This window comes from Moschus berezovskii, chromosome 1 (genome assembly GCF_049115385.1).
Source record: "Moschus berezovskii isolate FMDL1 chromosome 1, NW_MosBer_1.0, whole genome shotgun sequence".
NCBI classification, from domain to species: domain Eukaryota; kingdom Metazoa; phylum Chordata; class Mammalia; order Artiodactyla; family Moschidae; genus Moschus; species Moschus berezovskii.
This window is the reverse complement of record NC_142460.1, coordinates 4,246,761-4,273,482: the sequence shown is the minus strand read 5'-3', so window position 1 is coordinate 4,273,482 and position 26,722 is coordinate 4,246,761. Positions and strand designations below refer to the sequence as shown.

The following is a 26,722-nucleotide window of genomic DNA, read 5'->3' as shown; positions in this document are numbered from 1 at the left end:
TGGCTGCAATCAGCATCTGCAGTGATTTTAGAGCCCAAAAAAATAAAGTCTGACACTGTTTCCACATCTTATTTCCCATGAAGTGATGGGACTGGATGCCATGATCTTAGTTTTCTGAATGTTGAGCTTTAAGCCAACTTTTTCACTCTCCTCTTTTTCATCAAGAGGCTTTTTAGTTCCTCTTCACTTTCTGCCATAAGGGTGGTGTCATCTGCGTATCTGAGATTATTGATATTTCTCCCGGCAATCTTGATTCCAACTTGTGCTTCTTCCAGCCCAGTGTTCCTCATGATGTACTCTGCATATAAATTATATAAGCAGGGTGACAATATACAGCCTTGACGTACTCCTTTTCCTATTTGGCACCAGTCTGTTGTTCCATGTCCAGTTCTAAATGTTGCTTCCTGACCTGCATATAGGTTTCTCAAGAGGCAGGTCAGGTGGTCTGGTATTCCCATCTCTTCCAGAATGTTCCACAGTTTATTGTGATCCACACAGTCAAAGGCTTTGGCATCACTTCATGGCAAATAGAAGGGGGAAAAGTGGGAACAGTAACAGCCTGTATTTTCTTGGGCTCCAAAATCATAGCAGCCATGAAATGGAAAGACACTTGCTCCTTGGAAGGAAAGCTATGATAAACCTAGACAGCATATTAAAAAATCGAGACATCGCTTTGCCAACAAAGGTCTGTATAGTCAAAGCTGTGGTTTTTCCAGTAGTCATATACAGATGTGAGAGTTGGACCATAAAGAAGGCTGAGCACCGAAGAATTGATGATTTCTAACTGTGGTGCTGGAGAAGACTCTTGAGAGTCCCTTGGACAGCAAGGAGATCAAACCAGTCAATGCTAAAAGAAATCAACCCTGAATACTCATTGTGATATAGTTAACTTCAGCCAGGTTGATAAGTAATCCAAGGCCTCTCATGGATGAGGTCCGAATTCTTTTATCTTAGCAGTTATGCAGGCACCATGTTAATAATTATATAGCAACAATATCTTGCTTAAAGGTATGCTTTCCTCCTCAATAGGAACTTGTTCCTTCTGGCTAATCACGAACTGAAGTTATCTCAGGATGCCTTGGGGAAGGGTCTGGTGGAACTTTTACAATCTTGAGATATTCTTTTTACCTATTCTTAGCAGCCAACTGAAAAGTATATAATTTTCTACTCAAGTTAACAACGTGGGTACTATCTCTACCCACTTCTGATGTCTACGTTGGAAGTCTTCTCTGCTCAAGTGGTCTCTATTATCTGTCTGGCTCGTGAGGGAATTTTTCTCCTCACAAGAGCCATGAGTTCAAGTATGCCTACACTCCAAGGCTACATCACATCAGAACCGGTTTCAACTGGAAGGACTGATGCTGAAGCTGAAACTCCAATATTTTGGCCACCTGATGTGAAGAGCTCACTCAATGAAAAAAGACCCCGATTCTGGGAAAGAACGAGGGCAGGAGGAGAAAGGGGCTACAGAGGACAAGGTGGTTGGATGACATCACCAACTCAATGGACATGAGTGTGTGCACACTCTAGGAGTTAGTGGAGGACATAGAAGCCTGGAGTGTGCAGTCCAGAGGGTCACAAACAGTCAGATTCAACCTGGCAACTGAACAGCAAGAATCAAGAATATTATTTGATATTGAAAGCTGTACTTCTCCCAATGCAACCTCCCTACAAAGTAAGGAAATCATGCGTCTTGACCATTTAAATTACGAAATCCATGTAAACGCAGAGGCACTTCAGAGTAACTGTGGGGTGCTCACATTTTGCCTGTGCATCTGGGGACAGACTCTTAGTCTAAGACTGATTAAGAGAAGAGGAAAAACCAAGCAAACCCAAACAAGGGGTCTCTGGTGCATGACTCGCAGAGTGTGTCTAGGGTCTGCTCCTGGAGAAGAGGTGGCTGCCCACATGTGAACGACTGCGCGGGAGCTGCCAGCTGGTCCCCCGGGCCCTCACCATTCAGCGATGCTCCTGTGCGCACGGATCACAGACGTCTCGATGTCGATGGGGTGGTAGCGCATGCCCCTCAGCTCCAGCGTCTCATCCAGAGACCCCACCACGTACAGCGCATCATGTCGCTCTGCAGATGGCACAGTTCACCACCTCAGCATGGCTCCCGTGCTGAAGCCTCCTGCCGTGCGCACCCACGTGTTCAGAGTACCGAACAACAACTTCTACTATCTCGGAGACAAGGCAGCGGCTACAGGGGCTCCCAAAGTTCTGACTGCATCTGGCCAGGCTGCTGTGCCCGTGGGCTCCGTGACCTTGGGGGAATGTACGGGGAGGCCCTGATACATGGCTGGTGAGACGTGCCCATGGTTCTGCCTGGGGGGCCCAACAGCCTACACCCAGCACCCCCACACCCTCAGCAGAGGCCAGGATCCAGGAACAGTGAAGGAAAAGGAACAACTCCAGAGAAACCGTATCAGAGCACCTAAAGAAACCAGCTCCTAGGAAGGGGTGAGGTGAGTTGGCAAGAGGTCCCAAGACACTTCCTGTATGGGCTCCTGGCCGTGGTGGCCCCAGGACTGGAGGTGAGCACTGCATAGGACCCCTCACCTCCGCTGGCGTCGGTGAGCTCTGTCCTCCGAAGGAAGCCCAGGAAGCCAGTCCTTGCCCAAACGGTCTGGGTGTCTCCAAAACTCAGCCGGGCGCTGAAGTGGTCGGCGTGGAGGCCCTCCTCCCCGTAGACTGTGTAGTAGCCAGTGGCATTGTGGGGGCTGCTCACCCAGATCTGAGGCCCAGAGCACAAGGGGGTCGGTCATCACAAGTGCCAGGCACTGTGTGTCCCAAGACATGGCAGCACACAGCGGGGCAAGGGGAAGGGGCTTGAACTAAGTCACAGCAGAGGCCCAGAGAGCAAAGACGTCTCTCCTCCAAACAAACCGTTCCCCTCCTTGGACCCCTGAGTGACAGCTGCAGGACTGCAATGCACACAGTTCATTGCAAAGAAAGAACTGGGAGCAACCTGCATGCACACCCAGGGGCCAGCGAGAGGTGGGGTCCCCATCCTCACCTCCCCTAGGTGCGAGTCTCCCAGGGGCCCTCTGGTCTCCGTGTGGGCGATGATGACCTTCACTCCAGGGAGAATCTGGAAGGAGAACCATGCTTGTCAGAGGGAGCGTGGCCCTCCTGATGCAAGAGCGGCAAAAACAACGCCCTTCAAAGCAGATCTAAAGGATGTGACTCATACACGGGCATGCCCAGGTTCAGAAGTCGACCTGAATCTGACTGAATTTTAACAGAATTAAGAGATTTTAATAAATAAAAATAAATTGTGAATCTTAGCAAAATCATCCAGCTCCTGAGAATGAACTCTATTCTGGATGTTGAGAGGGGAGGAGAGGCTCTTTCCCTGAGGCCCCTGTCAGGGCTCTTGAGGGCAGGGAGTCCAAACACAGCTTGGCTGGGCCCCCACCCAGCCCCAGAGTTTCCGGTTCTGGAAGGAAACCTGGCCACCAAGAGGCATTCCTGCCCCCAGACTTGGGGCTCCGTGCCCACCAGAGACTGTGGAGAGGGCTGGGGGAGGGTGCTTCATGTCCAGCACCCTTACCTGGGGGGCCCCAGTGGACCTGGGACTGACCACCTGGCTGCTTCTGGATACCTATTCTGTGTCCTTAGTTTCCCTGGGTGTAAAACAGATGATGGCGCAGATTTCCAGCAGGTGGGGGACAGGCAAGGGGTCATGGAAAGGTGGTTGGGCTCTGTTGCCCACGGGATGCTGCTGAGCTTCTGACCTCTCCCTGTGTTACCAACCTGGACCCTGAGGACCCAGAGCTCTTCCCAGAACCCCAGTCCATCAGGCCCAAGTTATTGTAACAGAGAAATATGGGGCAGGGGCGGGGGGTGGGGAGTCCATCAGAACCGAGTGCAGAGCCACGTGTGATAGGAAATAAAAATGCACCAGAAAGAATTAAGAACCGCTTTGAGAAAAACCAGCATGTTTGCAGAGAGGACAACGCAGACTGCAGTGGGACATGTCTGTGCACCCAGGGAAGGGTGGGGGAGCCCGGGACCATCTCCAGCCCCCATGCCCTCCCTCTGACACCCACACTCTCCCTTCTCTCCCCCACTCCGTGAGGCTCCAGCAACACTGGCCTCTCTGCAGTCCCAGGACCTTCACACCAGCTGGGCCTGCTCCTCACGCCCCTGTTCCTCCTCTGGGGCCGCCCTCGGGGGGTGCACAGCCTCTACCAGCTCCTTTCCCACACTCACCTGGGCTCGTTCGGTGCTGCCTCCACTGCCCTGTCCCTCTCTGGGCATGCCCTGCCTCCTGAGAGGCAGGCACGTGCACAGCGTGTGTAAGCAGGGCTGGGGGCTGTGCTGGCTCTGCTCTGCCGCGCATCCCCCTCAAGTCCCTCCCCCTTCACCCTGCCCGACCGCTCCTGGGAGCCTTCTTCCTTCCTCCGAACCTCCCCTGGTTCTGAAGACGCCTGTTCTCCTGAGTCTATGTCTGCTGAGCTCTCATGGTGGCCCACAGTTGTTCCCTGGGTGTCCTTGGGTAGTCTTCACGGCCCCACCACCTAAGCCCCTGACACAGCTCCTGCAGTCAAACCAGACCTGGACTGCTTTAATGGTGAACTGCCACTGGGGACACTGCCTGGCTGTCAGGGGAGCAGCTCTTGCAGGCCCCAGTGGGCTGCTCCAGGCCGCACACAGGCACCAGGGCCTTGAGACCCAGAAGTGCAGTTCCTGCAGGCCTGCACCTGAGGTCCGCATCTGGGCTGAAGCGCAGATGCGGACAGAAAGATGCAAAGAGTGTGTGAGAGTGTGTGCATGTATGTGTGTGTGTGAATGTGTATGTGTATGGATGTGTGAGTGTATGTGAGTGTGCCTGTGTTTGTATGCGTCTGTGTATGTGTGTGTCTATATGTGAGTATGTGTGTGTGTGAGCGTGTATATGTATGATTGTGTGAATGCATGTGAGTATGTGTGTGTATGTGTGTCTGTGTGCGAGTGTGTATGTATGTGTGTGTGTATGCAAGGAGGTGAGGCCAGCCGGACCTCAGGGGACATAAGCTGGAAGCCAAGCCCCACACCACTACCTTTCCGGACTCAGTCAGTGGCAGGCTGTGTGGAGAACCCCGTTCCACCAGACGGACCCTACAAATGAACAAGGGAAACAGATAAAATTGACTACACAGACAACAGTCTCTAAGGAAAGCGCCTCATAAGGTAATCAGAATCGATTGGCACTGTGACGGCCAGTCCCGTGACGACAGCCAAGCCTTCAGCCTTTGATCATGACCTTGCAGTGACCTCAGGACAGTGACTTCAGGTGCCTGGCTCAACCAGCAGCGCTCAGGACAGGAGCCCCTGGCCAGCTGGCCTCGCCCTCCAGGAAGCTCCACCATGGCTTCCCTCAAGCTGAATGTGAGGATCAGAACCAGGATCTGGCTCTAAAGCTGGGAGGGACCCAGACCTCCAGGCACACACAGTGGGGCCCCCAGGACACATCTGCTGACAGGATGCCTACATCCTGCCTGGAGACGGGTCTTCGTGTTTTTTACCCATAAAAATCCAAATGTCAAATGCTCGGTCACTCTTGGAAGGTCATTCCCCTCCTGGTGGTGGGAATGACTGATTAAAGGAAGACATGGTGAGACTTCCCTGCGGTCCAGGGGTTAAGAATCCTCCTGCCCATACAGGGGCCATGGGTTCGGCCCCTGGTTCGGGAAGGTCCCACATGCCGAGGGGCTACTAAGACCATGTGCCACAATTACTGACTCCAGCGCCTAGAGCCTGTGCTCTGCAACTAGAGCAGCCACTGCAGCGAGAAGGCTGAGCGCTGCAGCGAAGACCCAGCGCAGCCAACAGACAGATAAAGCAACGTTCTTTAAAAAGGAAGGGCACGGTGAGGAGGGGAGGCCCAGGCTGATGGGGGCTGGGGGCGGTTACCTGTCATGGCGCAGTGCCCTCATGTCCACATAGACAGTTGTGGGGTCTGGGCCGGCCGTGCCCTGTAAGGGGAGCAGAGGAACGTCCACTCAAACCTCACGCCCATCGTTTCCAGGGGTGTGGCATGCACACAGGCACAGCTCCTCCCAGTCAGGGGGTGAGGGTCGGGGCGGGAAGGCAACTGCTCTGCCCCCAGCAGCTGTCTGCTTTCCTCCAAACACCTACAAGACTTGCTGACATGGCGGGAAACCTCCCCTAGCACTGAAGGGAGAGATCAAGTCAAACAATCTCACATTTCAGTCCCGAGAACTTCTATTCCCACGGGTCCCTGAGAAAACACCACTGTGTGTTTGGGGGCATGTCCCTTGAGCCGTGCTTGCTCAGACCTAATTCTCCTAAGGGCTGAGCACAGTGAGGCCCCTCCAGGGGCGAGGCCTCAGCAGGACATTCAGCGATGTTCCCACTCTACTCCTCTCACCTGACACCTGACGTTGGCCCTGACAGAGGACAGCACATCCCTTCTGTTAGACACTGAACATCAAACCACACAGACACTCCGCCCCAACACCATTCTCTGGCGATGCCAGACAACATCACCGATGTCTGCCCTGGAACGAAGATGGCTCTTCCTCCAGAGGCAGCAGACTGTGAATGCTAAATACTTCTGAAAATATTCTGCTCTTAAACTCAGTTTTACAAAGCAGCAAGACCACGAGAGGCCACATGAACTCACAGAAGCACAGAGGCACCTCGAGGTCAAGGTCAAGGTCATACCTGCTCAGCCAGCTTTCCCAGCCTGTTGGGCTGACAGACACAAAGGAGGCCAGCAGAGCGAGACAAGGAAGAGACGCCACAGGAAACACAAACAGAGAGCAGAGGCACGTGAGGAAGGAGCTGAGAGAGCAAAATGCATCACGGCTTCTCGAAGCGCACAGAGCAGCAGCCAGGCTCCTGCCGACGCTTCCGGGAAGGAGGACCCGGCTCCCAGACACTGAGCGGACAGCAGGGCTGCGCTTACACCACCAGCCCCACGCCAGCAGTCGCACCATCCACATCAGGAGGGCTCTCCCGAGGGACCCCTCCACCTCCTCCGGCCACTCATTAAGGGTCCAAGCGAGACCTGGACGGTCGGCCATCTATACTGTGGAGAGGGTGTCCCAGGAGCACCTGGATAACAGGACGCTGATCTCCCCGGTCCAGACACGCCCTGCGCCCAGCGGGCACTGGTCAGGACCGGGGCTGGGGGACAAGGGGCTGTGGTTCTCCCGAGGCCTTTCCACCCAACAACCCTCAATGTGGGAGCAGGTGCATGCAATGCATCTGAGAAAGGAGGTGGGATGGAGACACCAGCCAGAAACCTGGGAAAGAGCCCCAGTCCCCCGAAGAAGCAGAACAGCACCGCTGCGGTGAGCGGTTCTGAAACTTCGTTTCCTTTTAAAAAGGAAAACACCCCAGTGTTTCAAGAATGAATTTAGGGCAATATAAATTATCACACTCATTAATGTTTCCATTTAAAACTGCCAGATGTCTTACAAAACAATAACTTAAATCTTGCTTTAGAATATTAGTTGCATACTGTATCCAGCTTATAAATTCCTCTCGGTAACTGTCACTGTTCAAAAACAACTGGTGCTTTGTCCAAATAAGCCTTTGTTCATTAAGAACAGAATCTCTTCTAAACCAAAATGCTCAGTGCCCAAAGCCATATTGGGAAAATGCAAAAGGCTGGAGGCCAGAAGGGACCAGAGGAAGGGGCAGCGCAGGGTGGGCACAGGCGCCCAGAGGAAGTCCCGCCGCCTTACCTGGAGGCAGATGGCCACGTTGACCCTGCAGCCGAACGTGGTGCTCACCGCGCGCGCGGGCAGGCCCAGGTCTCTGAACAGCTTGGAGAAGGACTGCGTGAGCGCGATTCTGGGCCGCTCCTCAGCCACTACCATGCAGGTGCGCACACAGGACAGGTTCACGCCCTTCATCTGCGGGAAGAGCACGCACGCCACGCCTGCATCTGCGCGCAAAGGCCCGCACGGAGCCCCGCCCCCCCGGGTTCTGTGCCTCCCTGCCCCCACACCCATCCTCCGCCGCTACACTCCAGCCCCAGGCCCTGGGGACAATGCGGCCTCAGAGATCCCTCGGTCCGCTCTGAGCCAGGGTCGGACCCACCCCTCATCTCCTTCCAGAAGTGAGGGGCCGGTGCGGGCTGCCCCACAGGCACGTGCGGGGGTGGAGCTCACAGCGGGGGCAGAGCCCCCAGGGAGGGTTTTCTGTCTCCAGCCCCGCCTTCCCACCGGAACCGTCCGTGGGGTCTCTCCAGGCCCCCCGCACTCACTCTGAGCGCCGCCGTCTGCGCACCCAGGCCCCGGGCGCACATCTCCATCACCGAGTAGGAGCAGAAGGTGACGCGCGCCCTGTACTGGCTGACGGCCCACAGCCACAGCGACACGTTGGTCTCCAGCTCCGGCGGGGGCACGAGCACCGACTGGTGTCCGGAGTAGACGCTGTGACGCGACGGGGGGGGTCAGCCCTGCGCCTCGCCCCCGAGGGTCCGCCCTTCCAGGCCGAGGCCGCCCCTCCTGCTCTGGTCACGTCGGGGTTTCGGCAGAAAACGTGGGACGCAGGTCCGCCCACCCGCATTCAAGGGCCCAGGGTCAGTGTGAGGGACTCGCTGAGGGCAGGGCTCGGATCTACTCATGAAGATGGGTCCCTACTTCCCTGTCCTGGATGGAACTGGTAGTAACAGAGTGTGCATTTAATAAAAATGCACTTCTACCCTGTAACTCAATTTCTGACCCACACTCCAGCCGCTGGCACACTCATCACACACACCAGGCACTCACACCTGTATCCTCTGCTTCCTGGACCCTTAACAATGTATCTTAGAGATGGGTGGGGTGGGACTTTAGAGAAGCAACTCAGTTAGCAGGTGGTGAGGAGGAATGGGTGGGGCTGTACCTGCACACCCACGGTCCACCCCCTGTATACCCACCTTCCACCCACCTGACACCCGCCCTCCAATCACCTGACCCCGCCCTCCACACACCTGACCCCCACCCTCGCCCACCCGACACCCGCCCTCACCCACCTGCACAGACACCACAGTGCGAAGCCGAGGCCGCAGTAGGGGTCGAGGCAGATGGCGATCTGCCTCGAGGGGTACAGCTCACACTGTAGCTTGATGGAGCGGCACAAGGCACTGGTGGCCGCATGTGACATCTGAAGGAGTAAAAGCCCACATACACCAAAACCCCCAGGAAGGCACACTAAAAACTTCTAGGCAAGACTTCAGGGCAATAAAGAATTTTAACAGAGCTTCTGGTGACAGACTCATCCAAGCCACCTGGTTGTCGAGGCCACAGTCATGAATCATAAAGTTTAGATATCACCATAAAACATCAGGACATGCATTACTCTTCAGGCTAACCTAATTTGGGGGTTTACTGATATTTAACACAAGCTTTAAAGAGCAAAACTGCTGCTTCCAGCTCTGGGAGGAAGCAGGGCCTGCACAGACCCGCATCAGCATCGTCTGTGTCAGGGACGAGGTGGACGGGGGCTCCAACCAGAGGACCCACCTTCACACCTGCCAGGATCCCTGTTGTTGACACGCTGAAGTCCAAGTACGCAAGCACATCTGGGGATGGGGGCCTGAAGATGCTGGCCACCTTCTTCTTGGGTATGTCATCTGTGGACCAGGAGACACAGGTGGTATGGATGCCACTTCAGTGCTCGCAGGCAAAGGGGAGACAGGACTGCACCCGGGGAGCAGGGAGCTCAGAGCAGAGGTCAGGCTGCATATGCACACAGGTAAGGCCACGTGGAGAGGACCCTCGCTAACCACACTGAGCATGTGGCAGCTGACAGTGGGTGTGGTGGACACGGACGGGAGAAGACAGCCCGTGAGAGTCCCCTGGGAAACTCGGAGGAGCAGAGACCTGGCTGGGTCCCGGAGCCTGTGGTGAGCCAGGGTCATTGCCATTTCTGCACACAGCAAGCACTGAGAAGTTGGGTCAAGCTCCCTCAAGCTCCCCCACCCAGCTTCACCACACTCCCTCAGGACCACGGGGGCAGACCACGGGGGCACCGCCCTGACCGCCCACAGGTGGGCACGTGAGGTGGGGCAGGGAGCGACTGAGGCAACAGGACTCCTTCGAGCCGTCTGCCCCGAGCCCACCCCGGCCCCCTGCCACCAGCTGAGCCCGCCCCGGCCGCCTGCCACCAGCCGAGCCCGCCCCGGCCCCTGTCACCAGCCGAGCCCGCCCCGGCCCCCTGCCACCAGCTGAGCCCGCCCCGGCCCCCTGCCACCAGCCGTCTGGGCCAGCGCCCAGTACCTGCAGTGTATCAAGCAGGTGGTTGCGGACACACGGTCCTAAACCTCCTCTCGTGGGCAGTGCCCTGGTGGGTAAGGATAGGCAGCCACACCCACAGGTGTGACGGGGAGCAACAGGGAAGGAGGGACCCTGTCTGTCTGCCAGTGGGCACCTGTGTGGCCGTGTACTCTGAATTCCCCATAGTGCCTGCAGAGAGCGGCTGGTCTGGGCCGTCCTGATGGGGAGGGGCTGGGACCCTCTCAGCCCTCAGGCTGACCCAACAGGCCCAGGCAGAGGGCCCATGTGACTCTCCTGGGGGCCCAGGAGGGGTATGCGCTATGGGAGCTGTCTGGTCCCCACTCCTGCCCATTGCTGCGTGGGCGCTGAGTGCAGCAGGAGGCATCTGTCTGCAGGCGCATGGCCTCGGAAGGACCTCTGCTCTCCGCTGGCACCCTCCGCTCTGGGCACCAGCTTTAGGCTCGAGGTGTTGGATGGGCCACCAGTGCCCCACTGGCCAGGCTCTTCTCCTAACCCTACTCAAGCTCCCTCACCCAACTTCTGTATTTGGGTGGTGACAAACGCAATCTCTACAACACAGGAAGGAGAGGGCTGATCCTAGGCATGGCACACACACCTGTGTCCAGAATGGTCGGCCAGGTCCTGGCGTCCACGGTGGCTGCTGCTTCTTTGGACCTGAGCAGCCGCATGATGGCCTGCGTGGTGAGCACGCACGCAGACTTGCTGACCTGCAGGACACAGGGTTGAGGGCACACCTGAGACAGTGCCTGGGAGCAAACCGCGCTCAGGCCCACCACGGTCAGGCCGCAGTGCCCGCCTACCTCCACAATCATCTTGACGGTAGGAAGTGTGGTGGCGAGGTTCTGGGGGTGTGGGGGCCGCACGGTGACGGGCACGCAGCCGCAGTACAGGCAGCCGTAGAAGGCAGCAATGAGGTCCACCCCTGGAGAGACACGATCAGAGGGTGTCAGCGGGTCAAAGGCAGCCCCAGGCTGTGGGTCCCCCTACTGTGTGTGAACAAAACCACCCTCCTCACACCACAGCGTGCAGCCCAAACAGCTCTGTAGGGAGGGACACGTCGCCCCTGGCCCTGGCCCAGACCCAGGGAGACAAGGAGGTAGGTGGGGTGCAGCCACGGCCCAGAGAAGCCTATGGTGGACGGGAGGCCCAGGCCTCGTGAAGCAGCGTGTTCTGCCCTCTGGGGCAGTCTGTAGGTGGGGGGTGAGGCTGGCAGGACACTCTGAAGGTGAGTTGCCCACCCCAGAAATGCCACACCTCCTCCTTGCATCTCCATCCTAATGTGGGGGCCAGTCCATCCCTGGCGAGGCCCACACCCCCAGGGAGGGGGCCAGGATATCCCTGCCCTGCTATCAATCTCTCAGCGCAACGTGGGACCACTCACAGCTCCTTCAACTTGTCTATGTATTTAAAATTCTCCATAATTAAAACCAGGGGGAACCAAACCACACTTGAAACCCAGCTTCCCCATTTTGACCTCGTTCAGATTAGACCACCTGCACCCACACCCTAGACGCCCTAAAGACACTGCCCTCAACTAAGACAAGGCGCTGCCAGCATCACTAGGCTACGGGACATCAGGCTCAGGCTGTTTTGATTCCAGAGTCAAAATAAATATGCAGTGTTTGACACAGCTTGTGGGTTTCACCACACTACAAGTCACCAATGCTACATCAGGGCCAGGAGCGCTAAGTGTGGTCACTGTCACGGCCCAAGCTCCTCCACCAGGGACCAGCCATCCTCACTGTGCCTGTGGGTAGCTCAGGGGACAGACGAGCTGACAGGCAGGTTGACCTGTGCGAACATCTTCATACCAGCACGACCACTCTGCCCAACGCACCACACAGCAAGCACCACCAGCAGCTCGAACCCTCGAGCTCATGCAGCTCACACTATCCCCTGCTTGCACCCCACTTCCTGCAGCTCCTCCAGGGTCACACACCCCTCACAGGAGATGCACACCAAGTCCTACGTACACCTGCAAACGCCTGCCCCCTCCCGCCTCGAGAAGGGTGTGGTCTGCCCTCCAGCAGTCAACTATACTCCCCTCCTGCTGCGAAGTTTTTAAAACATACATTCAGACCTTCACCATGCACTGTCACCTTTCATGAACAGTGTCAGAAATGCCCCAAAGCAGAGAGCAGCATCTGGCCCTCATCCATCCCTCCTGCTTTCCTATCCCTTCCTGTCCACCCACCCCCTCCCCCACTGCCAGTGTGTCCCCAGGCCTCCTCTCGGTCAGCAGTGCGTGCCCTGCACTGAGTCCAAGGATAAGAAAAGAATGGGAACTGCGATCAGTTCTGGACAAGAATGACCTCACATTCCTGGAGCTGGAACGAGCAGGAGTGACTGTGACGCGAGTGGGAGTCCTGGAGCGTCCAAGTCACCTAGCATCCATGTCAAGAAACCGGCCAGGCTCTGTGCAGAGAGCACTCCACAGCAGCCCCGGGATTGTACCAGCACAGAGAAAGTGACCAGCACAAGTCACATCCCACCAGACACGCTGAAGGGAGATGGCGCTGCAGGGCTGGGTTTCCAGGAGTGGCACCGAGGACACACGAAGGAAGCCGTTAGGCAGGAGATCTGAGTCTCAGAGGACAGCCCCCAAAACAGGACTCAGGCATTCCAGAAGCAGGAAAAAGATGAAGAAAAGGCAGTAACGAGAAAGAATATTTTCCTGAGATGAGGATTAAGTGGGTAAGAAAGTGAGAGAGGATCCAGACTCCGGCATTTCCTAGTGAAACTCCTGAGCTGGAACCAACAAGCTTCCAGGTGCAACAACAACAAACCAAAGTGGGGAGGGCAGGGGGGTGGGCGGCGATCGTCTGCAACCCTGCGGAAGCACTTGCATAAACCTGGGACTCCCGACCCAGGGGAGGACAGGTTGCCACTCAAAGTGCAGGGTCTTCTGTGTGCCCCTCACCTGGGCACCAGACACAGGGGAAAAACTGCCAGGACTGAAGCCCCAAGACGAGGCAGGAGAGGACAGGGCAGAGCAGCAGGAGAGTCAGAGCAGCACCCAGCAGGCGGAACAGAGCTGCCGCAAGGACGGGCTGTCAGGCTGCACTGGGCAGGTGGGGCTGGAGGGAGTGGGGGAGTGGAGCCCTGACGGGCACGGCCATCCTGATCAGGGAGGTCCCGAAGGAGGCTGTCTCGTCCCTACCCCTGCGGGTCTGATCAGAGAGCAGCTGAGGACTTGGGACCAGCAATCCAGCCCAGCTTGGGATGACCCATGGTGGGGCAGAGAAGGAGACGGGAGAAGGGAGGCTCCCTGACAGTGGCCAAGTCCCACACAAAGTACAAGAAAAAGAACCAGAGGTCGATCATCTCCTGTCCAGACAAAGATAGCAGATAAGAACTGCAGCCCTTTCAACATGTGCTAACATTAAGAAAATGACACAAGATATAAGAGAATGACAGAAGTGAGAATTAAACAAATGAAGAAAGCTAGAAGTTATTTTAAAAAACAATTCAGAAATGGAGATGGAACTAGAAGGAGCCCAAGAGCAAACGAGACAGACACAGAGAACGTGGAAAAGGACAGAGAAGAGCGAACACAGGGGCGATGGGAGCAGCAAGGGGAACGAACGCCAAGAAAACCCAAGCAAGGGGAGAGAGGAGACACTGTGATCCTAGAAAACTCCCGAGGCTAAAAGGCAGGCTTGCAGCTTGGTACCCACAGGCACTTTACATACTGTGTGGCCCTGCCTGGAGGGAGGGTGGTGAGCACAGCTGCCTTCCACGTGGGAACGCTGACTTGTAACAATGTCACAACCACACTGCGGACTTAAATAAGGGAAAATGTCCTTCTACCTCTGAGGGCAAAAGTGCAAGTCACAGAGGAAGACCGTTAGATCACAGTCCAGCCTGATGCTGAGGCCGGGAGGAAACGAGCACGTCTGAGACCCCAGCAGGGACGACGGTCACTACAAAGTGTACAGACTGTCACCAACCAGCCAGAGCAGGGGACACTGTCCCCACGAACCTTCCTGAGAAACTAGTCAGAGACAATGCAACAGTGCCATCGGAACAGAAAGACGGACGTGTACGCAGCTGGAGGGCTCTGAACACGGGCCTGGTGGACTGCGGGTGAAGAGAGGCCAGCTTCGCAGTGTCCCCCCCCACCCCCAAGACAGCACAGCTACAGGGAAAGTGGGTGGGGGAAGCCTCACACGGGTGGGGGGTGGTCACGGTGACTGCCATTCTCTGGGGCTCCTGCATGTGACACAGGAGAAGCATGTGAGTGGTCTGGGCACATGTGAGCTCTACAGTCTCCCAGCCTGAAGTCAAGACCCTCGGTACAGAAGGAGACAGAGACATCATGGAGACGGGGTTCCGTGAAAACTATAGTCCCGAGTGTGAACGACGGGGACAGCATGAACTCAGGAGGCGCTGCCTCTAAGAAAAGCAATGACTATTTTCAAATTGGAACTCTGATCACAGAAAGAGTTAATGGGACAGCGGCCAGCCCAGGAAGGATGAGCTCCCACTGCCCAGGCTGGTGCTGCCAACACCAGGCTCCATGGAGAACTGGCCTGGTTCCAGGAGATGCAGGAGGCAAGGTCAGTACGGGAGGTCACACCCGAGGGCCCAGGAGCAGCTCCCACAGGAGTGCAACAGGGCGCAGAGCTCATTTCGCTGATAGCAGCAAAGACGCAGCATCCCGCCTTTCACAGCAAATTCTACCACTGGGTGACCAGATCCTAATCAGGGGAAGTGTCTGTTTAGTTTTATGGGTGGTCAGAGTTAACACACCACTGTTTAGTGACCCCTAATTGGAGGGACTGATGCTAAAGCTGAAACTCCAATACTTTGGCCACCTCATGCGACGAGTTGACTCACTGGAAAAGACTCTGATGATGGGAGGGATTGGGGGCGGGAGGAGATGGGGACAACAGAGAATGAGATGGCTGGATGGCATCACCGACTCTGTGGGCATGAGTTTGAGTGAACTCCGGGAGTTGGTGATGGACAGGGAGGCCTGGTGTGCTATGATTCATGGGGTCGCAAAGAGTCGGACACGACTGAGCGACTGAACTGAACTGAAGTAGTTAATGAATGTGGGACAAGCTCATGGATAGGTGCTAATGTGCTAGTTCTACAAAAGGAGGAAGCACCCGAGGGTGCTCAGGGTCCTGCGAGGGGAGTCAGTCTGATGCAGGGTTCCTTGTGGGAGCCCAGGAGCAGCCGCCTGGCACACACAAGCCACCCAGGACAGCAGGGATGCTCAGGACCAAGAGAGAGATGGAAAGAGGACAGCCTGCAGGTTACAGGAGACTTAAAACGTATCAGAGCTGAAGAGAACTGGACTGGACTATGGTGACAAAGATGCTCACTGGGGGTGGTCAAACTATAAAGAAATGGAAGGAATGATGAGCATGGAGGTCAGGATGGAGGCTCCTTCAGGAGAGTGGAGCAGGTGGTTGGGATGGGAAAGGCAAAGATCCATCATTTGACCTGGTCACTTTGTTTCTGGTAATGAAACAGGGTGTGGGGATGGAGGGAAAGAACAGCTTGGTGAGAAGGGCAGGAGGAAGGCAGGCTGCACTGAGACGGGCAGGGGTGGACTCACAGCCTGCCGCGGGCGCTCACAGGGTACAGACGTGGACAGAGGGGAGTGAGCGTGGTGATGCAGGGGTCAGGGCCCACGGGGCTTACCTGGAGGGTAGACCAGGGCCACATGGGCCCCGGCATTCAGCCTCGCCTTCTCCATCAGAGCAGCGGCCACTCGCTCGGCCTTTTTGTGGAGCTGGACGCAGGTTGCAGTGCTGGTGACTGTGCCCTAGGAAAGCAATCGTGGGCACGCTGAGCCAGGGCGCGGGGGTGGGGGGACTGGGGACACTCCACGCACAGCCTCCGTCTGAGACCCTGTGGCCAGGAGCCAGGATGGGTGTCCCTGTGTCTCCTTGGCCTCTGCCTCCTCAGAGACTGCTCGTCCACCACAGGTAGACTTGGTGAGCAAAAAAGCCGTTTTGGCCGTTATGATAAAACATTTTACATACGAAGTATTGTAAAGAATAACGTGACAAGCAGCCATCCAGTTTTCATTACCAAGTGTTCCGCCACAGTGTTTCAATGTCTCCTTTACAAAATAAATCATCACTGCTCCACACACACCCCCAATTCTATCCTCTCCCTCTCTAGAAGCAGCCCTTTTCCTGGACATCAACACACTTAAGTAAACAGTAAGCAGTAAACAAACATCCCTGAACTGAACCCTGACGCATGCTCAGTTGCCCCACCCAGCAGCTCCAAGCCCTGGGTCATCACAGGCTGGTCTTTCAGGGAGCCTGGGAGGGTGAGTGGCTGGTAGGGCTGCCCCACACCCGGTCTCTGCAGAGGATAGCTGGGCCGGGACCAGCTCCAATCTAGCCTTCCCTCCCCCTGCCAACCTGTCTGAGCTCATGCTCTCAGTCCTTAGGCGAATCACAGTGCCACTCAGCCTAACTTACCATCACTACCCTCCAGGACAGCCCGGCGGAGCATCTAAACTCTCCACTCCTCAGCTGGGGCCCCACCATGCAGGCCTGGGGGCTTTGCACGGTGGGTCAGACTCACTTCTCATACCCAAGCTGAGGTTCAGAGTGCCACACCGGGCACATGCTGGAGCCCGAAGGCCCAGAGCTCTGCCAGTCCCCAAAGCCAGGGGCCACCTCATGCCAGGGACACCACCTGCAAAGGCACAGGCTTCCTCCCAGGTCAAAGGCCAGCACATCCTCAGGTCCTAAGGACAATTCAAACCTGAGGAGGCTGACAAACCAGAAGAAACCCCCAAAGCTACAAGGTTTTGGAAAGGATCTGGAGGGCCCTCCGAAGCTCTTAGCTGTAAAGACAATCATGAGCACTGCCGGCCGGCCCTAGGCCTGGTGGCGTCTCTGCACACTCCCACTAGTGGTCCCTCCTCCCTGGGAAAGGCCCCATCTGCACAGACACTTGGCCTGCACCCAGGCCGCCCTCATGTCCCACAAGCCTGCCTCCAACCACACCTCACACTCATCCACAGCACCTGTCCTCTGTGAATGGCTAACTTGTGCCTGGACCATGGCCCTTGCCCCCTGCTCTCATCCTCACCCTCTTACAACCCATAGGAATCACCCGGAACTGTGGACCCCATCACACCCTCAGGCTCGCGTCCAGGCCCCCAGCACACCGAGGGTAAACCCAGTGCCCAGCCTCGCCTGCCTTAGAGCTCCGGCTGCACCCATCTTAAGGTTCTCCCACAAGTTGACTTTATCTTGGTCAATGCCACTTATTGGCTTTGGAATTCAATCAATCATAAACAAATGTCTCCAGAACACTGTCCAGGTCTGCAGATACATGTGAGCATGAAGACAGCACCTCTCCTGAGCACTGGTTTTCTAGCAGGAAGACTTGCTTCAGCATCTAGGGAACAGGGACCTTTTTTTTTAATCTTATTTATCATTGTATATGTAGCAGATGTTGATCAATATTTTTTGAATGAAGAAAAAGTGGCCAACAACCAGCAATTCTGAGAACCAGGCTGGTGCTACTAAGACGTCAGAGCACACGTGTCCTCCCGGACCGGGACACATCTAACAGTGAGTCATGCAGAGTGGTCATGGCCACTCTCTCTGTTTTCATAGTTTGTCTACTGGCCCATAACTTACAGTTTCTCCTTTACACCTGAGAAGCTCCTGGTAAAATGTGACACCCACTGAAAGTTACTAGGATTACGAGTGTAAGCCGTATTTGCTGTGTTACAGCTACAAACAAAGGAAGAAGGTCTAAAGTACTTTTACAAAATAAACATTTGTTTTTAGTTTACTTAGGAGAATCTACATGCATGACAGTGAAAAGTGAAAGTGTTAGTCACTCAGTTGTGTCCAACTCTTTGCGACCCCAGGGGCTGAAGCCCGCCAGGCTCCTCTGATCATGGAATTCTCCAGGCAAGAATACTGAAGTGGGTAGCCATTCCCTTCTCCAGGAGATCTTCCCGACCCAGGAATAGAAACCGGGTCTCCTGTATTGCAGGCAGACTCTTTACCATCTGAGTCACCAGGGACGCCCTATTTACAAGCATACTCTTCATAATTGAAATACAAGGTAATTAGAATTTCCCTATTAAATACAAATCCACAGAAATGTGACTGTGGCTTGTGTGGAAGCTGAGGTTTTCACGAAGAGAATGATACCCCCCGGACGTGCCTGGTGGCTCAGATGGTAAAGAGTCTGCCTGCAACGCAGGAGACCTGGGGTCAATCCCTGTGTCGGGAAGATCCCCTGGAGAAGGAAATGGCAACCCACTCCAGTATTCTTGCTGGGACAATGCCATGGACAGAGGAGCCTAGCTGGCTACAGTCCATGGGGTCACAGAGAGTTGGACACGTCTGAGCGACTAACAAACGTGACACCAGCCGGGAGCCTGAAGGTCAAGGAGCGCTGTCCTCTGGTGAGACCTGAGCACGTGGCTGGAGTGTGACATGAGCAGCACGGTCCACCGCAGCAGTGCCCGCCTCACCTTGGCGTTGAGCAGCAGGAACAGTGGGTGTTCGGGGGTGGTGTGGGCCCGCCACTGCAGCACATCGGGCAGGAACAGGAACTGCGGGAGGGGCAGTGAAGGGTCAGGCCTGGTGCCTTCCCAGGCACCTCTTCACCCCCCCACCCCACCCCTGCGTGGGGGGCGGGTCAGGCCTGGTGGCGTCCTGGGCACCACCTCCCCCCACCTCACCCCCTTACCTTCCTTGCCTGGTCACTGTCCTCCAGGTGAGACAGCTCCCTGCCTGAGGCCTGAGCGATTCTCTTCCCGGCAACCAGGTTGCCAACGATCATGGAGGCAGGTCCAACCTCTAGAACACGAGGGGACCTGAGTGAGAAGCAATGACTCTGACAGGTAACCTTCTGAACGGGCAGGCAACTCACTCTTCACTACAATACAGGGTCAGGAACCAGGTAGGAGGGTCGTGCTGAGTGACAGAACCTCGCTCTCAGAAGTGAACCCATTAACACATTCAGCACAAGGTGGATATCCCGACCTTAGCCACAGCTAAGTACATGTAGTACATGTACAGTACTACATGTCATTGTTTTACTGATTAAATGTGCTTCACTTAATGGTATTTTATATATTTAATAATCAACAAAAGTTATTAGCATTTACTTAAGATTTACATCACCAAAGGAATGGAACACACATCACAGTTCCACTAGGGAAGGGAAGCTGACCATTTGGTGGGCTTCCCAGGTACTGCCTGGCTGCTGTGGCAGATGGCAGTGCTGAGCAGCAGCACGTACAGTGCCCTTGATCCCCATGGCTGGCTGTGGTGGCTGCCCCACAGCTCTTCAGATTCCAAGCTCCCGGTCTGCTCTGGGGCATAATTTCTGCCCCTGGGGCCACCGTGCAACTTCCACAGCCCAGATGCCAGGCCACATCCAGTGCCATGTGGGCCCCCCACACTGCGGGGTGGGGATGTGCTCCTTTCAGGGGGCAGGAGGTGGGGCTGACCTGCTGCGCTGTTCACTCTGGCTCTCAGCTCCAACCCCAGAAACAGAGGGTTCAACAGGCCTGCGCCCTTAAACACAAGCGTGGCTGTGGCTCTCTATAGACACAGTAGACGTGCGGTGACGTGCACTAACCTGGCTGCTTCTGCCGAGGCTTGGGAAGGTTGGTAACACATGTGTGAGGGCACATCAACACGTTACACGGGTGCAGCATCCCCTCCAGGAAGCGCTGCTTGGTTTCAGAAACGTGAATCCCACCGAGAGGAGCCTTGGGCAAGGTGTTGGCAGGAACCAGAGCCAGACAGTACACGCCCACCTGGTGGATGCTGTCGATGGCCTGGAGGGAGCATGGGACAGGGGCCTGCGCCTGAGCACATGTGACCAACTCCAGGCTGGGAGCTCAAGCAGACTGTGACCTCTGGGACGCTTTAAGAGAAACACGGTGAGACGAGTGTGCGTGTCCCACCACTTACTCACACGTGTGCATGCGCACACTCCAACATAAATCTGTAACTGCTCACATTAGAAAAAGCCATCAAAGCAGACCCTGACTTCCTGTGGGAGAAGCGTGGACAGAGGACAAAAGCCAGGCTCCTCTGAAGACACTTTGCTTTCAGAGTTGGAACCATGTAAATATTTTATGTCCAAAAAACTTAAAATTTAAAAACCAATCCCTAAAAACCGACAGTAAAATAGAACAAATGAACTCAATCGAAGTGGGCATCCCCCTCAGACACAAACTATTTAAAGTGACTTTAAACACAGCAATCTGACTGATTCCATCCTAGAGGGATACACCCTACTGGCAGAAAGAATTGAAAGAACATCCTAAGTTGTGCTCGAAACCTCACACTTGAGAGGCTGCATGGACTGGAGTGTGTGCAGCGTGGCGTCAAGACATGATTCCTTCTGCTGGAGTCGTCTTCACTGCAGCCTTTCATCATGGAGAAAGGTCGGAGAGTCATGGAAAACTCCAAGGCCTTAACCTGAGCTGGAACCAGCAGCATAAACTCATGGTGTGGGTGATCTTACAGGCAGAGGATCTGCTCTGTCTGTTTCCTACTCTGTCCACTGCCCACACTGTGGTCCCAAGTCTACTTCTTGGAGGTAGCAGGGCCGCGAGGGTCAGAGTTGTGCTGGGTCTGGGACATGAGATGCACCCCTACCCCCCTGGCATCCAGCTTCCTTCTCTCCATGTGACCCCTCAGAACCCAGAGGTGTGTCGAGAGGATTCAGGAGCCAATCCAGGGAGGCTCCCACTGACATATAAATATAGTTACTACAACCACTAGTTCACAAGAAGACAAAAACCAGAGGGACTTCATGACATCAGTGCAGGATCCAGAAATCAACCCTGGATCTCACTTTCCTGCACAACCTTCCCTCCAGGTCCCCTAGTGACTTCAGGGGACACAGCTCTCTTTGTAGAAGACACTTTCAAAGCAGCTGCATTACCAATGAGCAAGGAATGACTGAATTGAAACACCTCCCCTCCCTTGAAGTCCTACCAAGCCAGTGGACAGAATATCCACCTCCATGAGGCCCCTGGCCAGCAAATCAAGCCTGAGTCTGACCAGACCTCAAGATCTACCCAGTGACACAGCGGACAGAGGAGTACAGTGATGGGACCACAAGGCACAACCATCAGAGCCCAGACTGGGAGATGAACTGGGTTAACCTGACAAGAAACAGACTGCAAGAAAAATAAAACAAGGAAGAGTCTGCAGATTAAAGGAGACTTAAAAACCTGGACCAACCAAGTGCAGTTTTTACCTTATTTTGATCCTGAGTTTAACAAATATACTGAACATTAGGTAATTTGGGAATTCTGAATAGTGACTAAATATTTAATTACATCAGAAATAACTAAAATGCTCAGGAATAAATTTAACCAAGGAGATGAGGGACACATGTATACTTAAAACAGTGAGGGACTGATGAAAGAAACTGAAAAAAACACAACTAAACGTAAAGACATTCTGAGTATGAACTGGAAGAATTAGTATTGTTAAAAAGTCCATACTACCCCAAAGTCATCTGCAAATTTAATGCAATCGCTATAAAAATACCCATGACATTCTTGACAAAACTACACTCCTAACACTTGCAGAGAACCACAAGACCCTGGGTTGCCAAAGCAGTCTTAAGAAAGAAGTACAAAGCTCCCTGACTTCAAACGTCGTAAAGCTGCAGTTATCAAAGCAGTGTGGACCTGGCACAAAAAACATGGATCAGTGGAGCAGAAGGGAGCCCGGGAGCAATCTCACACTCACCCGGTTACTTCTTCATGACTAAGGAGACGAGGACAGACAACGGGAAGAGACAGTGCCTTCAATAAATGACACTGGAAAAACTGGACGCCACACACCAAACTAATGCAAGACTAAGGACTTGAATATAAGACCTGAAATGATAATGCTAGAATAAAACATAGGCTACAGTAAACTTGATGTGAGTCTTGGTGATGCTTTTTTGGATTTGACACCAAAAGCAAAGGCAACAAGAGCAAAAATGAACAGGTGGATTCATGTCAAACTAAAAGGCTTCTGCACAGGAAAGGAAACCACCAACAAAACAAAAGGAACCTATCGAATGGGAGAAGAGATCTGTAAAAATACATCTGATGAGGATTAAAATCCAGAATATAGAGGGAACTCATACAACTCAACAGTGGAAAATAATAATAATAATACAATAAAAAAATGGGCAGAGGACCTAACAGACGTTTTTCCACAGAGGACATCAGGGACTTCCCTGGAGCTCTAGTGGTTAAGAATCTGCCTACCAAGGCAAGAGATATAGGTTCAACCCCTGGTTCAAGAAGCTCTCACACGTCACGGGGCAACTATGGCTGTGCATCACAACTTTTGAGCCTGCTCTCTGGAGCCTGCGAGCTGCAACGCCTGAAGCCTGCGCACTAGAGCCTGTGTTCTGCAGCAACAGAAGCCCCTGCTCAGTGAGACTAGAGAAAGCCTATGCGCACAGCAGTCAAGACCCTGCACAGCCAAAAAATGAAAAACAAACAACTCTTAGAAAAAAAAGACAGACATACAGATGGCCGAGAGGTACATCTCTCTTCATGGATCACGGCCCTGTTGTGGTGAGGAGCTTGCATAACTCAATGAAGTTATGAGCCATGCCATGCAGGGTCACCCAAGACAGACGGGTCAGAGTGAAGAGTTCTGAGAAAATGTGGTCAGGAGGAGAGAATGGCAAACCACGCCAATATTCTTACGTGAGTGAAAAGCCAAAAAGATATGACCCTGGAAGATGAGTCCGCAGGTAGAAGGTATCCAATATGCTACTGCAGAAGAGCGGAGAAATAGCTCTAGAAAGAATGAAGAGGCTGGGCCAAAGTGTAAACGACGCTTAGTTATGGACATGTCTGGTGGTGAAAGTAAAGTCTGATGCTGTAAAGAACAACACTGCACAGGAACCTGGCATGGTAGGTCCCTGAATCAAGGTAAATCAGACACGGTCAGCAGGAGATGCCAAGAGTGAACATTGACATTTTAGGCATCAGTGAGCTAAAATGGATGGGAATGGGTGAATTTAATTCAGATGACCATTGTATCTACTACTGGACACGAATCCCTTAGAAGAAATGGAGCAGCCCTCATAGTCAACCAAAGAGTCTGAAATGCAGTTCTTGGGTGCAACCTCAGAAATGACAGCATGATCTCAGTTCATTTCCAAGGCAACCCATTCAACGTTACAGTAATCCTAGCCTATGACCCAACCACTAATGCCAAAGAAGCTGAAGCTGAACAGTTCTATGTTCAGCATAGGACATTATGCTTCTAACACTAACACCAAGACCTTCCAACACTAACACCAAAAAAGATGTCCTTTTCATCACAAGGGATTGGAATGCAAAAGTAGGATGTCAAGAGATACCCGGAGTAACAGGCAAGTTTAGCCTTGGAGTACAAGATGAAGCACAGCAAAGGCTAACAGAGCTCTGTCAAGAGAACACACTGATCATAGCGAACACCTCTTCCAATAACACAAGAGACAACTCTACACATGGACATCAACAAATAGTCAACACCGAAATCAGACTGATTATATTCTTTGTAGCTGAAGATGGAGAAGCTCTATACAGTCAGCAAAAACAAGACCTGGAGCTGACTGTGGTTCAGATCATGAACTCCTTATTGCAAAGTTTAGGCTTAAATTGAAGAAAGTAGAGAAAACCACTAGGCCATTCAGGTATGACCTAAATCAAATCCCTTATGATTATACAGTGGAGGTGACAAAGAGATTCAAGGGATTAGATGTGGTAGACTGAGTATCTGAAGAACTATGGATGGAGGTTCGTGACACTGTACAGGAGGCGGCGATCAAAACCGTCCCCAAGAAAAATAAATGCAAAAAGGCAAAATGGTTGTCTGAGGAGACTTTACAAACAGTTGAGGAATGAAGTAAAAGGCAAGGGAGAAAGGGAAAGATATAACCAACTGAATGCAGAGTTCCAGAGGATAGCAAAGAGACGTAAGAAGGCCTTCTAAAAGGAACAACGCAAAGAAACAGAGGAAAACGACAGAATGGGGAAGACGAGAGAGCTCAAGAAAACTGGAGTGATCAAGAGAGTATTTCATGTAAGGATGGGCATAATAAAGGACAGAAATGGCAAGGATCTAACAGAAGCAGAAAGACTAAGAAGACATGGCAAGAATACATAGAACTATGCAAAGAAAGTCTTAATGACCCAGATAACCACGATGGTGTGATCACTCACCTAGAGCCAGACATCCTAGAGTGGGAAGTCAAGTGGGCCTTAGAAAGTATTACAACAAAGAAAGCTAATTGTGATGATGGAATTCCAGCTAAGTTATTTCAAATCCTAAAAGATGATGCTGTTAAAGTGCTACACTCAATATGTCAGCAAATTTGGAAAACTCAGCTGTGGTCACAAGACTGCAAAAAGTCAGCTTTCATTCCAATCCAAAAGAAAGGCAACACCAAAGAATGTTCAAACTACTGTACAATCATGCTCATGCTAAATGTTCATTTCTTATTTTGCATTTCATAAGGTTATGCTCAAAATCCTTCAAGCTAGGCTTCAGTGCTACATGAACTGAGAACTTTCAGATGTGCAAGCTGGGTTTAGAAAAGGCAGAGGAACCAGGATCAAATTGTCAACATTCGTTGATCATGGAGAAAGCAAGGGAATTTCAGAAAAACATCTACTTCTGCTTCACTGACTATGCTAAAGCTTTTGACTGTGTGGATCATAACTAACTGTGGAAAACTCTTAAAGAGATGGGCAAACCAGACCACCTGACCTGTCTCCTGAGAAACCTGTATACAAATCAAGAAGCAAAAGTACAACTGGACATGGAACAATGGACTGGTTCCAAATTGGGAAAGGAGTACGTCAAGGCTGTATATTGTCACCCTGCTTATTTAACTTATATGCAGAGTACATCATGAGAAACGCTGGGCTGGAAGAAGCACAAGCTGGAATCAAGACTGCCGGGAGAAATATCAATAACCTCAGATATGCAGAGTATATCATGCAAAATGCCAAGCTGGATGAATCACAAGCTGGAATCAAGACTGCTGGGAGAAATATCCAGAACCTCAAGACATGCAGATGATACCACCCTTATGGCAGAAAATGAAGAGGAACTAAAGAATCTCTTAATGAGGGTGAAAGAGAAGAGTGAAAAAGCCGGCTAAAACTTAATATTAAAAAAACTAAGATCATGGCATCTGGTCCCATCACTTCACGTCAAACAGATGGGGGAAAAATGGAAACAGTGACAGATTCTACTTTCTCGGGCTCCCAAATCACTGAGGACAGTGACTGCAGTCGTGAAATTAAAAGACGCTTGCTCCTTGGAAGAGAAGCTATGACAAACCTAGATAGCATGTTAAAAAGCAGGGACATCACTCTGCCAACAAAGGTCCGTCTAGCCAAAGCTATGGTTTTTCCAGTAGTCAGGTACAGATGTGAGAGCTGGACCATAAAGAAGGCTGAGCGCTGAAGAATTGATGCTTTCTAACTGTGGTGCTGTTCACGGGGTTCTCTGGAGCTCAGTGGAGAAATAACTATAGAAGGAATAAAGGGATGGAGCAAAAGCAAAACCAATACCCAGTTGTGGATGTGACCAATGATAGAAACAAGGTCCGGTGCTGTAAAGAGCAATATTGCATAGGAACCTGGAATGTTAGGTCCATGAATCAAGGCAAATTGGAAGTGGTCAAACAGGAGATGGCAAGAGTGAATGTCGACATTCTAGGAATCAGTGAACTAAAATGGACTGGAATGGGTGAATTTAACTCGGATGACCATTATATCTACTACTGTGGGCAGGAATCCCTTAGAAGAAATGGAGTAGCCATCATGGTCAACAAAAGAGTCCGAAATGCAGTACTTGGATGCAATCTTAAAAATGACAGGATGATTTCTGTTCGTTTCCAAGGCAAACCATTCAATATTACAGTAATCCAGGCCTATGCCCCAACCAGTAATGCTGAAGAAGCCGAAGTTAATCGGTTCTATGAAGACCTACAAGACCTTTTAGAACTAACACCCAAAAAAGATGTCCTTTTCATTATAGGGGACTGGAATGCAAAAGTAGGAAGTCAAGAAACACCTGGAGTAACTGGCAAATTTGGCCTTGGAGCACGGAATGAAGCAGGGCAAAGGCTAATAGAGTTTTGTCAAGAGAATGCACTGGTCATAGCAAACACCCTCTTCCAACAACACAAGAGAAGACTCTACACATGGACATCACCAGATGGTCAACACCGAAATCAGATTGATTATATTCTTTGCAACCAAAGATGGAGAAGCTGTATACAGTTAGCGAAAACAAGACCAGGAGCTGACTGTGGCTCAGATCATGAACTCCTTATTGCGAAGTTCAGACTTAAATTGAAGAAAGTAGGGAAAACCACTAGACCATTCAGATATGACCTCAATCAAACCCCTTATGATTATGCAGTGGAAGTGAGAAATAGATTTAAGGGACTAGATCTGATTGATAGAGATTGATGAACTCTGGACGGAGGTT

The 26,722-nt window shown here is 52.7% G+C and overlaps 1 protein-coding gene across 4 annotated transcripts in view; it reads right to left on the bottom strand.

Moving 5' to 3' along the window:
- DIP2A (DIP2 acetate--CoA ligase A) overlaps positions 1-26,722 on the bottom strand; it is a 119,202-nt gene that overhangs the window by 12,390 nt on the left and 80,090 nt on the right. For all 4 annotated transcript variants that reach the window (XM_088834954.1, XM_055415861.2, XM_055415879.2 and 1 more), the window contains 15 exons: positions 19,833-20,034; positions 18,936-19,045; positions 18,718-18,798; positions 15,897-16,020; positions 11,042-11,163; positions 10,837-10,948; positions 9,468-9,577; positions 8,978-9,108; positions 8,225-8,393; positions 7,701-7,871; positions 5,899-5,960; positions 5,046-5,103; positions 3,017-3,091; positions 2,560-2,734; positions 1,957-2,080 (listed from right to left, as the gene is read on the bottom strand). In XM_088834954.1, the coding sequence (XP_088691080.1) occupies positions 1,957-2,080; positions 2,560-2,734; positions 3,017-3,091; positions 5,046-5,103; positions 5,899-5,960; positions 7,701-7,871; positions 8,225-8,393; positions 8,978-9,108; positions 9,468-9,577; positions 10,837-10,948; positions 11,042-11,163; positions 15,897-16,020; positions 18,718-18,798; positions 18,936-19,045; positions 19,833-20,034 (1,826 nt within the window). The remainder of the gene's footprint in view (positions 1-1,956; positions 2,081-2,559; positions 2,735-3,016; positions 3,092-5,045; positions 5,104-5,898; positions 5,961-7,700; positions 7,872-8,224; positions 8,394-8,977; positions 9,109-9,467; positions 9,578-10,836; positions 10,949-11,041; positions 11,164-15,896; positions 16,021-18,717; positions 18,799-18,935; positions 19,046-19,832; positions 20,035-26,722) is intronic.